This window comes from Colobus angolensis, unplaced genomic scaffold, assembly GCF_000951035.1.
Source record: "Colobus angolensis palliatus isolate OR3802 unplaced genomic scaffold, Cang.pa_1.0 Scaffold518, whole genome shotgun sequence".
Lineage (NCBI taxonomy): Eukaryota > Metazoa > Chordata > Mammalia > Primates > Cercopithecidae > Colobus > Colobus angolensis.
In genome coordinates this window covers 1,861,373-1,876,379 of record NW_012118688.1, presented here as the reverse complement: position 1 = coordinate 1,876,379, position 15,007 = coordinate 1,861,373, and the positions used below count along the sequence as shown (strand labels likewise).

Genomic DNA, 15,007 nt, shown 5'->3' with positions numbered 1-15,007 from the left:
CACTTTTACACTGTTGGTGGGATTGTAAACTAGTTCAACCATTATGGAAAACAGTATGGCAATTCCTCAAGGATCTAGATCTAGATGTACCATATGACCCAGCCATCCCACTACTGGTTATATAGCCAAAGCTATCTTAAGAAAAAAAAAAAACTGATTTCATATTATACTTCAGAGCCATAGTAACCAAAACAGTAAAAACTGGTCTAAAAACATATGCATTGACCAATGGAACAGAATACAGAAACCAAAATCAAATGCACACACCTACAATGAACTCATTTTCGACAAAGGTGCCAGGAACATACACTGGGGAAAGGACAGTATTGTCAATAAATGTTACTGGGAAAACTGCATATCCATATGCAGAAGAAAGAAACTAGACATCTGTTTCCCACCATATACAAAAATAAAATCAAAATATAATAAAGGCTTAAAGCTATATCCTCAAACTATGAAACTACTACAAGAAAACTTCAAGGAAACTCTGCATGACATAGGTCTGGGCAAAGATTTCTTGAGTAATATCCCACAACAACAGGCAATTAAAGCATGAATGAATGCATGGCTTCTGCACAGTAAAGGAAACAATCAACAAAGAGAATAGACAAATCCCAAATGGGACAAAATATTTGCATACTACCCATCTGTAAAGGGTTAATAACCAGAATATATAAGGAGCGCAAACAACTCCATAGAAAAAGATCTAAAAATCCAATTTAAAAATGCGCATATTTGTTTCTTTTTAAATTTTTAATATTTATTTTGTTTCTTTTTTTTGCCTTCAACTCACACCAGTTTTTGTTTTGTTTTTTTCATTTTTGTATTTTTCTATTTATCTCACTTCATTTTTTAATGGGCAAAATATTTGAATAGGCATTTATCAAAAGAAAACATACAAATGGCAAATGGCCACATGAAAATGTACTTAACATCATTGATCATCAGATAAATGCAAATCAAAATTATAAAGAGATGTCATCTCATCCCAGTTAAAATGGCATTTATCCAAAAGACAGGCAGTAACAAATGCTGGTGAGGATATAGTGAAAAGGGAATCTTTGTACACTGTGGTGGGAATGTAAATTAGTACAACCACTCTAAAGAAAAGTTTGGAGTTCCCTCAGAAAACTAAAAACAGAGCTACCTCAAAATCCAGCAATCCCCCTACTGGGTATATAGCCAAAAGAAAGGAAATCAATATTTTGAAGAGATATCTTCACTCCCACATTTGTGCAGGTTTGTTCACAATAGCCAAGATTTGGAAGCCACCATAGGTCCATCAATAGATGAAGAGATAAAGAAAATGTCATACATATACATAATGGAGTACTCTTCAGCCATCAAAAAGAAACAGATTCAGTCATTTGCAACAACATGTATTGACCTGGAGGCAATTATATTAAGTAAAATAAGCCAAGCACAGAAAGACCAAAGTCAGATGTTCTCAATTATTTGTGGGATCTAAAAATCAAAACAATTGAAGACATGGAGAGAGAGAATAGAAGGATAGTTACCAGAGGCTGAGAAGGGTAGTCAGGGAGTGAGGGGGAAGTGGGGATAACTAATGGATATGAAAAGCCATTATAATTAATGAATAAGGTGTAGTAGTGGATAGCACAATAGGGTGACTCTAGTCAGTAATAATTTAAATTTTCATTTTAAAATAATGATAATATACATAGATAATTTGTAACATAAAAGATAAGGGGATTAATACTCTATCTTCCATGATGAGATTATTAAGCATTTCATGCCTGTATCAAAATATCTCATGCACCCACTATGCACCCACAAAATTTAAAATAAAAAGTAAAAAAATAAATAAAAGTTACATAGCTAATTTTTAAAACCTCCCTTAAGTCTAAAATGTGTCTATGATGTTTTCTTTAGAGAACTTGATAAATGAGAAAGAACTTATTTAGACCTATTATCAGCCACATCAATTCCTACATGGTAACAAAACATACAGAGTTTCATGAATTGGATTTGTAGTCAATGCAGTAATCATTTTATTATTGTTATAATATTATAAAATTGAATAAAATATCTGGAAATGTTTGAATACAATAAAACATCTAACAGAGAGATCACTAGTCATCCGATGTTTATTGAGTGCCCATAACCACAAATGCCTAAATATAGAAAGCTTGTATAAGGTAATTCATTATCTATTTATTCTAAAGAGAATATCCACAAATTGTAGACTTTGATTATGTATTCTTGTGGTAGCATATTTGAAGTAGCAAATATTTATTTATATCATTTAATACATTTTAAAGCCTATGCATGTACATATTTTTATGCATATAATTTACCACATTTATGTTTTTATATATACTTTTTTCATTGTCAAATTCATTGAAATAATTTTATCCAAACTCTTCATATGAATATCCATCACCATTAGAGCCACTGCATAGAAATCTAGTACCTTTGTGGCAAATGTTTCCTAATGGAGATTCAGATATTTAGGTCTAACTCAGTTAGTGAACCTAGAACACCACTCACCAATAAACATTTAATGGGAAAGAATCCTACTTCTAGTTCTCAATTCTGCAAATATCCTCAGAATTCGCAGTCCTGTGATTACAGAGAAGTTGGAGAAAGAAAAAGGAAAATGGAGGCCTAAGATGATTCTGAAAACTCAAACCTTGAAGATGGTGCAGATGACTGAGAAAACAGAAGTGAGGAAGGGAACTCTTCTTGGGTGGAGGCAGTGTCCACAGTTCTAGAGTTAAGTTTGACATGGCCCTGGGTCAGTCTAAGATAGTAGAAGAAATCATACTGCCTACATAAAGTTCCTTTGTTGAGAAATAAAACATAATCCTTTCTTTTCGATTTTCACACAAGTCTTGTCCTCATGCACATTACTTCTGTGAATCTTCATTATAGTCAAATTGGTATAGATTTAAATAAGATCTTATTTTATGTAACACCACTCCTCAGCAAGATAAGCCAATCTACAGCCTATGTAGAAATGCAATGAGATGATGTCTCCATTAAGTTGAAATACTCTAGAGTAAAACAAAACATACAACTCAGAGACATATGAAGAAACTGGAATATTTTCTTGTGCCCAAAGCCAAGACAGAATTTCAGTATGTAAGTGGCCACTTCTATTAAATGTTACTGAGAACTGGAGGAAAATGATCAGGGAACCATTAAAATGGGAGTTTCTTAAGGAGGGAGCCTACGTGATATTTATTTGAGTATTCCAAAGTGTCCACCAGAGAGTAAACCCTAGGTAAAATTGAGGACAAGAAAAAATGTATTTTTTTTTTTCATTTTAAAGGCTGAGACTGTTATAAAGACTTGTTTTATTCTTTTCATTTTGAATCTACCTCAAGGCCTAGCTTCATCAGTGCATAAGACAGTAATTACCTTTATGTCTTGTCAGTAGATTTTTATGTCTTGTCAGTAGTTTTAAAAAGAGTTGACTTTCCTAATAGATTTCATTAAACTTTCCACATACTAGGTTTTTTATGTGAATATTTTTTCCAAGTTCACGTTGGGTGGATCAAAACATAATTAGATGCAATTAGTTACTAAATGCTAACCTTAATCTCCAAAAATTTGTTTCTTAAAAAATTCTAGCTTAATCCCTAAAAATACGTTGCTCATTTATTGCAGAGTAGATATTTCACGTGTACAAAAGTTTTTACCTACTGTATTATCAAATTTACATGGGGAAGGTGATAACATTTATGATTAGTTTGTATTTTAATGCATATATTTCCATGATGAAACATATGCACATTTCTTGAATTAATGACCCAATTTTACTGTCACTTTCTAAATGTTAAGTAATTTTATCACAGTCAACATATCCTGATAGGCATGTATTTGCAGATAAAGAGCAAATAAATCTGAATGGTGTGGCTTTAATGCCAAAATTATTCTTCCATACCTGCATCCTCACATCATAAAATGTCACAACAGAAATGACCCATGTTAATGTCAACACTACTGGGAGCTGTGCCGAAAAGAATTCTACAAGAACAACACAACGATTGCAAGTACCATAGAGTTTAACAATGCTGTCACAAAGTTGTTTGATTTCCATAATATACATACAATCAGGATTGACTTAATTATGTAAGCCTCCTTCTTTTGCTCACAGTTAATATTTATTATATTTTAAGAGTAAAACTAATTTTCTGAAAAAAATGCATTCAGGTTTCGGACTTATTGAATTAAAGCACTTATCTTATTGAATCAATTATTGAGGACCAAAAGTAGGAAGCGGTAAAATTAAAAGCTATGTGCTTTCTATTATATTCATTAAAATTTAAATAAAGTTTCCATTCTAGCTAATAAATGTGAGGATATAAGTGATAAAGACTGGCTTTCTGACATTTTTATGTCAACAAGACATTTATTACTCATAAAATGAATTTTTAAAACAAATATTCCATTTTGGTGATAGTGATATCATAAGAATCCGTTTCAGTATGTCACTAGTGGTTACTATATTGGAATAGTTTAAGGAAATATCTAAGCATGTGAAAGCCTTAGACCGTAATTCATTTCATTTAACAACAATAACAATAACAATCTACTATATGTCATATGATTCACATTATATTATTTCTAATACTTTTTTTATTTAAATTTTAAGTTCAGTAGCACGTGTGCAGGTTTGTTATATAGGTAAACTTGTATCATGGGGGTTTGTTGTACAGATTATTCTGCCACTCCAATATTAAGCCTAGCATCCGTTAGTTATTTTCCTGATGTAATTCTTCTAACAACCAAGTTAGTTTTGGAATTATCACCCCTAATTTTACATATTGAACTTAGAGCTAAAACAGGTGAAGTAACTTGTGCAAGGTCAAAGGCGTACAGAAGAGTTGGAATATAAGCCTATATCTGCATGATTCAAAAGCCATGTTCCTTCAACCCAGTTCAGTGCACCCTTCCAGTATTATTTATTGGATTGTTTTTTTGAAATATTTTCATTCTTAGATGCAATTCCATTAAATAAGATACCATAATGGTTATGCATAAGAGAGAAGGATATAACATTTTTAATTTTAATTTTCTTATTTTTTTATTTTTTGAGATGGAGTTTCACTCTTGTTGCCCAGGCTGGAGTATAGTGGTGCGATCTTGGCTCACTGCAACCTCCGCCTCCTGGGTTCAAGCGATTCTCCTGCCTCAGCCTCTCAAGTAGTTGGGATTACAGGTACCCACCACAGGGCTCAGCTAATTTTTTGTATTTTTAGTACAGACGGGGTTTCACCATGTTGGCCAGGCTGGTCTCAAACTCCTGACCTCAGGTGATCCACTCGCCTCGGCCTCCCAAAGCACTGGGATTACATGCGTGAGCCACCGCACCCAGCCCAGGATAGAAAATTTTTAAGGATAAAAGTGAAAATCAAAAGTGGAACTAAATTTACGTACAAGGGGATATGAGTTGCTTTTTCTAAGTGTATTTATTTTGGTGAATTAACTATTTGTTTAAAAACTCAATGGAATTTAAAAATAAGAGTTATAATAGATTTTTATTCTTGTGATGGTCTATTTTTTAGTTACAATGTAGGGCAGAAGATGTTGATATTCTGCTTTTGTTTTAGTTTTCTACTACACAAATTATAAATTTTTTAAAAATTTATTATTTTCAATGAAAATTAATTACATGATAAAAATGATAACAATTATAAACAAGTGAAATTGTATCAAAAGATGTTAGATATGATATTGGTAAGCTCAAGCTGCCATAAGAAAATACCACAGGATAAGTGGCTTAAATAAGACATTTGTTCTTTCACCATTCTGGATGCTGTAAGTTCAAGATCAAGGTGTGCCAAAAATTTGGTTTTAGGTGAGGCCTCTTTTCCTGGCTTGTAGATGGCCATCTGTCCACTGTGTACTCACATAACATTTTCTCTATGCTGAGAGAGAGAGAGAGAGAGAGAGAGAGAGAGATCTGGCATCTCTTCCTCTTCTTTAAAGGACATCCGTCCTATTGGATTAGGGCCCTACATTTAACCTTAATAACATCCTTAAAGGCCTTATCTCCAAATAAAATGACATTGGGGGTTAGGATTTCAACATATGAATTTGGGATAGGGCACAATTCAGTCCATACCAGACACAGATGACAAGAAATATATTACTGCAAATATATCCATACAAAATTTATTATAAAATATAACATCCAATTACATAATACTTCTTCATAATATAATACATATGGTATTGCTATGGTCTAAATTATACCCCTCCACAAAGTTCATATGTTGAAACTCTAAATTTCAGTACCTCAGAATGTGACTGTATTTGGAGTTAGGGTCTTTAAAAAGATAACTAATGTAAAATGATGTAATTAGAGTGGTACCATATCCAGTTTGGCTTGTGTCTTTACAAGAAGATGAAATTTGAATACACAGAAAGACATCAGGGACATGGGTACACAGAGGAAAAACTATGTGAGGATACAGCAAGAAGAGGTTATCTGCCAGCAAACAGGGAAGCCTCAGAAGAAACCAACCCTCACAATACCTTGATCTTGGACTTCTAGCCTCCAGAACTCTGAGAAAAAAAATTTACGTTGTTTGCTCCAACTTGACCCTCTCATTTGTTACACTCTCCTTCCTGGAATGCAATTTTTTCACCCTTTCTTTTACCACTTTTTATATTTCACAGCATTTTCTTCATTCTTATATAAATGTTCTGCGAAACAATTTTCACGTTTTACTCCTTATACCACACAAATTCAAAAGGTAAATCTCTGTGAAAGAAAATGTTAAAAAAATAAATATTTAATGAACATTGGCCTCATTCCAAGTTCCCAGTGATCCTGGGTGTTAGAAATTCCAGATGAATGAGATGCAGTTTCTGCCCTTAAGATGCTCACAGATTTGTGGGATTCACTGACTCAGGGATAAGTCAGTGGAGTTGAAAGTGACTTACAAAATTCCACATAGCTGTGTTATTTCCTTAACTGATACAACTGTTCTCATTCTCCCACCTAGATTGAGTGGAGAAGGATACAGAGAAAATGCAAAATTGCATCTCCATGTATCTTTAGATCTTCTACCCAAAGAATCTCTTTACAGAAATTCTGTTATTTGTGATTAACAGTCAAAATTTCACCCCCGCCTATCCATGCCAGAGGGCACCTGAGAAAAGGTAGACTCATTGTCAAATAAATACCGTTTTAACTGCAGGTTTTTTTACTTTCATGATTACCTTCTAAAGCCGTGCATCTAATATTTATATTTTTCATTTGATATTTTATATAGAAGGCTTCCTCAAATTGTGTAAGAACTCTCAGAACTAGGATAATCTATGCTGGATTTGGGCTTACGTGAGATAGGGAGAGGGACTCCTATATCTGTACATGAAGGTCAGTGACTGCATTTCTGGATACTTGTTCTTTTTTGGCTGTGCCTCCTCTCCACCTGAAATGTCTGTGTCATGTGGGCATATGCTGCTGATGTCTGAGACAGGGATCTTCTGTCTCTGCCCTTAGGCCCGTCAGGGACCCAAGACGTCTCCTATAACTGACTCAGCCACTCCCTAGTCCTCATATATTTGTCATTCCTATTGCGGCATCAGGGCCAGCCAACTGACACTCTTCTGTGTCTCCAGTGGGGTCCCTTTAACATCCCAACACAGAAACTGCCATGACAAGCTGCCTGGATCTTGATTCAGTCACCTTAAGTGATTTAGAAACCTCTAGCTACCTTGTAACCCACAAGGAACCAAGCCAATTTTGCCTTATTACCATGATATTGAGAACCTGAGAAATGAAAGAAAATATTTTGTTAAGTAACATGTCAACGTTTTAATACATAGTATCATCAGGGACTCAAAAATCCTGATTTGGAAACAAAAAACTGAATGTCAAATCTTGAATTTGTATTCCTGCTATAAGAGTATTCTTCTTGCCCTCCATCTCTATTCCCGCTAGGACAGATGAACATCTCTGAGCAACTATGGAGCAGATTCCATAAACAAAGAAGCAAAAGAGAAAATCACAATAATATATCTAAAAATATATTAACCATATTACATAATTACAAGTAATAAATGCCATTTTAATTGTATAGGAGCATGGAAGAGGGAGTAATAACATGTTCAACTCAATGCTAAATAAATTACCGCCTATGGATGTGGGATGTTTCAGTGTACAAGGATGTTGCAAGTGCAGGCTAAAGAAACAATGTAAATTCACCAGTATTCTTCTCAGAATGTAAATGTACATTGTTTTTCCATTTCTTGGTGACTTGCCATTTAATTTTTGCAGAGGAACACAGATATTATGATGACAATTATTTTTCCTATATTTTACATCAACCATTTAAAATTCCTTTTGCCTGTCGACTACTTTAATATTAAAAGACTTTACATATGCAGACTAAAAGTCCACAGTACCCATAAATTGAGATGATACTAATAATAGTCTAAGAAATAAAGCTTGTTGGTTTCATCCCTTTTTAGCTAAATGGATTTGTATATTTGCTGTAGACCAGGATTTTCAGAATGAGGTAATGTATCAGAAATATCAGCATCACCTTGAAACTTGTTATAAATGAAAATTAACTTTGAAAAACCCAGTGGGTAAGGGTCAGTAAACTGTTGTTTTAACAGGCCCTCTCAGTGATTTTGATGCATGATAAAGTATAAGAATGATTGCCTTAGATTAAAAATCCAATATATCATAAAATGCTTATTGGCTATTAAGAATTACATATTTTTCAAAATGTGTGAGATATATATACTTTACCATACATATATATATGTGTGTGTGTGTGTGTGTGTGTGTGTGTATTTATATACATATATATTTGGTTAAGAAGAAAAATAATATCAAATTCTATCTATCTGCTCATTTATCTAACTATCCAAGCCAGAGTTACAGGCTTATATGAGCACATCCAGGCACTTACCTGAGAAAGTCCAGAAGTGAAGAATGTTGCAAATGAAGTTGAATTACCCTTTTTTCATGGTTATCTACGGGTAAAGATTGACTTGAATTAATTCCAGGTGGCATTTTTCCACTCAAATGGAGCAGCACATCATAAATAGTCTTATTAAATTTGGAAAAGTCATTCTGTCTGGAAAACTTTCGGGGTGGCGAGGTTGATGAGTAGAGTTGCATTTTATATACATCCCTATGAGAAAAAGACTTTAAATTAAAAACAGTCTCAAAATGTTATACTATGGGGAAAAAAATGTTCAATTCAATAACTAAATAAAATTCTATTAAAATCAACTAAGTAAGAAACTCCATAATACACTTCACTAGGCTACCATTTGTTGGTCAAAAAAAGATTTGTTAAATATTATCATAGATTTCCAGTATCTCATCTAAACACACATAATTATCTAATGCTTTAAGTGTCAAATCTGAAGTATTAGATTATGAATAGATTGGATCTTGAGAAATAGAATACAGATTGAATTTAAACCCATCACCTACTAGCTGAGTGAGTATGGCAAGCTACCTAAACTCACAGAGCTCAATTTTGCATGATATAAATTGGAGATAATAAGGTCTATAATAGTTTCCAAGATAGATTTCAAATGTTTATCACACATGTATATACAAAAATAATATACACACATTTTCTCAGTATTTGTATTTTAATGCTTAGAAGGGCACATCCTGCACATTGGCTTAATAAGCAGGGATTTTCATTTTAAAGATAAAGCCCGCAGTAATATATATTCTTCTGTTCTTTAAATAAGATACTGCAATCTCTAATTCCTAGTAATATTGCACAAGGTTGTGATGCATACTGACTTTTAATGAAGTTAAAAATTACCACTATTCTTGCTGTCTATAATTTATTAAATATCTCACACCACATTGTCTAATTGTTAGCAATGAGAGTAACAGATGTATCACTTGCTTAGATTGACAAATAAAAAGTATCCGAGGCCGTTTTGAATGGCAGTTACCCACTTTGGTAGACAGGAAGTTCATACAGAAGAAAATACATTCCACTGGGCAAGAAATAGACTACCACTGCTCAAAACATGGCTCTTCCACTTATCGCATGACATTATAAAAGTTACTTGACTTTTCTGTTCCTTAGTTTCCTCATAAGTAATGGATATGATAGAGCTAGTGTATCCTGAAGTCACCAGCAAAGAAACAAATATTTTATGGAGAAAATTAACCCCACTATTGGTCAAGATTAATGCAAATGAAAAGGAACAATAAACAATAAAAATAGACACTCAGGGATCCCAGGTATTAAGACACAGGGTTGTTTTGTTTTTAGTTTTTAGTTTTTTGTTTTTTTGATACAGCAGTTTTATTGTGCTGGGGGATCCCTCTGCCTCTGGTCAGTTTGGACTCTCCAAAGCCCAAAGGCTGGATTGGCTAAGTCACCCAAACAGCAGAGATGGCAGTCGGCCCCTCCACCCAGGAGTTCTGTCCAAGGTAGGTGCAACATTGCTACCATTTGCTGGCTAGAATTCCAAGCCAGTGGGTCCTTTCCTGTCAGGTGCTGTGGAAGGGGGGTCTGCAGACTGTCACTACTTCACACGTTGGATTCAGCTCCTCTCCTCGGGATATGTATGGGTGTCTAACCTCTCACTTTGCCAGAGATTCAGTTACTTTTGCTGGGAGGACTGGAAAGCCAGAGTATCTAAAGCTTCTAGGTCTCCACACATGCTTGAGTGGCTGCTATGCTGAGACCCCACAGAGCTCAGTGAAGACACAGGTTTTAAACTAACCATATGTACTATGTTCAAAATTGGTAACTTTGTCATGGAACAATAAACTATATAAAATGTGACTAATGGAGCATTCACAAATAAAAATCTGAATAAACAAAATTAAGAAAGCAATGGATGAGCTTAACAGTAGATTAAATCAAATAAAAACAAAATTACTGCAATAAATATAGGTCATAGAATAGCATTCATACTGCAACATTTGAGAAAATAAAAATCATCCTACCTGCAAGACTAAAGATGCAAAATAAAGAACAATGATGTTGATAAACATATAGGCAAATAAGAACTGATTAAAAACAATAATTAAACAAAAGTAATACTATTAAACATTATTAAATTATTGTTTAATAACTCCATATTTGCCTATATATAGTTTAACTATATTCCTTTTGCTCTTACATATATATTAATATGTTAAAGGATTTTGTTGATTTTTCAATTGTGAGAATCCCCTACTTTGGAGATTGAAGATATTCAAAAGGCTCACCCATCACTATCACCAGCAAACATGCAGTAAAATGATTAACAAATAAAACTTTTAAAAATAAGAATTGTAGAATATCTCATTATTGTTACACTAGTGTGCAAAAGGAAGAATTCAAAGAACACAACTAGAATGAATTATTATACCCATTTTCATTTTAATACTTAGCTTGAATCTAAAGTCAAGTTTCTATGACTCTATTGGACACTGTTGACAGTATGAATGCGCAGGATGCCCAGAAATGGAGGTGACACTTCATTTTAATACTATTTAATATTATTAAATTTATCAGTGAGCTTGCCAGCAGCTCAAAGCTGCAAAGAGAATAGCATGCTATGCTATATATATGTGTATATATACATACATATAAGTATATATGTAATAGATATACATACATATATAAGTATATATGTAATATACATACATGTATAAGTATATATGTAATATACATACATATATAAGTACATATGCACACATATATGTGTATGCATACATATATGTACACATACATGTATAGAGACTTGTATACACGTATGTATACATATATGTATACTATATATATATGTATGCACATATATGTGTGTGTGTGTGTGAGCGTGTGTCAAATGTTCCTGAATCAAGCTGGGTAAACATCCTGCAAAGAAAGGTGAAATATTATTAATAAAACATAATTTGGAAATGTGCTTTCTTGAAAATGATGAGTTTTAAACTGACTCTCTACTGCCAAATACACGAGTTGGTGAATATGATTAATGAAATTAGAAATACATAACATTAATATAATCCTAATTAAATTTTTTAATAATAGCTAAGATTTACTGAAGACTTACTAGGTCCTAAAGTCTGCTCTGACATGCATTAAATATATTATCTCAAAAATGTTACAGCAACTGTTTTGGTTAGGTATTACTATTATCTCCTTTTTTACAGATGAGAAAATGGAGGCATAGAGGAAATATTTTCCTCATTTCAGATCCTCTTGTTATGAAAGATAAAACATTCTACTGGATGGATTTGATTTTCTATAAGATTCTACGTATTATATACTAAATGAGAGGCTCTGGGATGGAATAGTTAGCTTTGGAACAAGCTTTCCTTAAGCTTCCCCTTAAGCTTCCTGACTGGCATTCTAGGATGTGTTATTTGTATGTGGCAGCTGCAGGAAGCTTCATGCTAGAGTGGAATCCTGGAATAGCACCTATATGTACTGCAATTACTTCTCTCAGAATAAGTGGGACTTCCAGTACAATTCAAATGACTCTATGATTAGTTGCTTAGAGTTCTTCCCAGCCGTGTTTATAGAAAATGTTATTCCTACAATTCACCCAGCTTGAAAAGAATAGGCTATAATATTTACTATATTTTCTGTGATTATCTCTGAAACATAAACTGTGTTTTCTTGTCTATTTCAAGGGTTACTTCTATCTTCTGCTGATTTGGGGAAGAGATAAAAAGAAATAATACCTAAGGGCTTCTAGGAACTGAAAAAAGACTGGTGCCCAAAGTCATTAATTATAAAGGAAGTGCAAATTAAAATCCCAATGAGATATTATCTCATGGCTGTTAGATTGACTTATAAAAAATATGAACAATAACAAGTGTTAGAGAAGATGTGGAGAAAAGGCAATGCTTGCACACTTCTGGTAGGAAAGGTAAATTAGTACAGCTGTACAGAAAACATTATGGAGGATCCTCAAAAAATTAAAAATAAAACTAAGTGGCCGGGCGCAGTGGCTCATGCCTGTAATCCCAGCACTTTGGGAGGCCGAGGCGGGCGGATCACGAGGTCAGGAGATTGAGACCATTCTGGCGAACACGGTGAAACCCTGTCTCTACTGAAAATACAAAAAAAATTAGCCAGGCATGGTGGCAGACACCTGTAGTCCCAGCTTCTAGGGAGGCTGAGGCAGGAGAATGGCGTGAACCCGGGAGGCGGCAGAGCTTGCAGTGAGCGGAGATCACGCCACTGCACGCCAGCCAGGGTGACAGAGCGAGACTCCGTCTCAAAATAAATAAATAAATAAATAAATAAATAAATAAATAAATAAATAAATAAATAAATAAATAAATAAAGCTAGGGTTTTCTAAGCATAAAATCATATCATCAGTGAAGACAGAAAGTAAGACTTCTTTCCTTATTTGGATGCCTTTTGTTTCTTTCTCTTGTCTGCTTGCTCTGAAAAGGACTTCCCATACTATTTTGAATAGGAGTGGTCAGAGTGGGCATCCATGTTTTGTTCTAGTACTCAAGGGAAATGGTTCCAGCTTATGCCCATTCAGTATGATGTTGGCTGTCATAGATGGCTCTTGTTATTTTGAGGTATGTTCCTTTGCTGGTGACTCTGTTGAGATTTTTTATCATGAAGGGATGTTGGATATCACTGAAGGCTTTTATCACATCTATTGAGATGATTACAGTTTTTGTTTTTAATTACTTATATGTCATGAATCACATTGATTAATTAATGTGTGTTGAATCAAACTTGCATCCCAGGAATGAAGCCTACTTGTTCATGGTGAATTAGCATTTTCATGTGCTACTGGATTCGGTTTTCTAATATTTTATTGAGGATTTTTACATCTATGTTCATCAGGAATATTGGACTATGGTTTTCTTTGTTCACTGTGTCTCTGCCAGGTTTTGGTATCACAGTGATGCTGGCTTCCAAGAGTGTGTTAGGGAGGAGTCCTTCCTCCTTGATTATTTGGAATAGAATCAGTATAATTGTTAACAGCTCTTCTTTGTATATCTGGTAGAATTTGGCTGTAAATTCTTTTGGTCCATGGCTTTTGTTAGTAGGTTTTTTATTACTGATTTAATTTTAGAAATCAATATTGATCTGTTCAGGGATTCAATTTCTTCCTGATTCAATCTTGAGAGGTTGTGTGCTTCCAGGAATTTATCCACATTCTCTAAATTTTCTAGTTCGTGTGCACAGAAGTGTGAATCAACATCTCTTAGGATCCTTTGTATTTTTCTGGGATCAGTTGTAATGCTACATTTAGTGATTTTGATTGTGCTTATTTGTATATTCTCTCTCTTTGTATTAGTCTAGTTAGTAGTCTATCAATCTTGTTTATCTTTTCAAAAAACCAAGGTTTGGTTTTGTTGATTCTTTGCATATATTTTTGAGTTTCAAATTCATTCAGTTCTGCTCTTATTTTAGTAATTTATTTTATTCTGCTAGCTTTTGGGTTAGTTTTCCTAGTTTTTCTTTTTTTTTAATTATACTTTAAGTACTAGGGTTCATGTGCACAATGTGCAGGTTTACTACATATGTATACATGTGCTGTGTTGGTTTGCTGCACCCATTAACTCATCATTTACATTAGGTATTTCTCCTGATGCTATCCCTCCCCCATACACCCACCCCACAACAGGCAACAGTGTGTGATATTTCCCGCCCTGTGTCCAAGTGTTCTCATTGTTCAATTCCCACCTATGAGTGAGAATATGCAGTGTTTGGTTTTCTGTCCCTGCGATAGTTTGCTCAGAATGATGGTTTCCAGTTTCATTCATGTCGCAACAAAGGACATGAACTCATCCTTTTTTTATGGCTGCATAATATTCCATGGTGTGTATGTGCCACATTTTCTTAATCCAGTCTATCACTGATGGACATTTGGGTTGGTTCCAAGTCTTTGCTATTGTGAATAGTGCTGAAGTAAACATACGTGTGCATGTGTCTTTATAGTAGCATAATTTATAATTCTTTGGGTATATACCCAGGAATGGGATCGCTGGGTCAAATGGTATTTCTAGTTCTAGATCCTTGAGGAATTGCCACACTGTCTTCCACAATGGTTGAACTAGTTTACAGT

General features: G+C 34.1%; 1 protein-coding gene across 1 annotated transcript in view; it reads right to left on the bottom strand.

Moving 5' to 3' along the window:
* CFAP47 (cilia and flagella associated protein 47) overlaps nucleotides 1-15,007 on the bottom strand; it is a 455,808-nt gene that overhangs the window by 287,788 nt on the left and 153,013 nt on the right. The window contains exon 30 of the mRNA XM_011960616.1: nucleotides 8,901-9,125. Within this exon, the coding sequence (XP_011816006.1) occupies nucleotides 8,901-9,125 (225 nt within the window). The remainder of the gene's footprint in view (nucleotides 1-8,900; nucleotides 9,126-15,007) is intronic.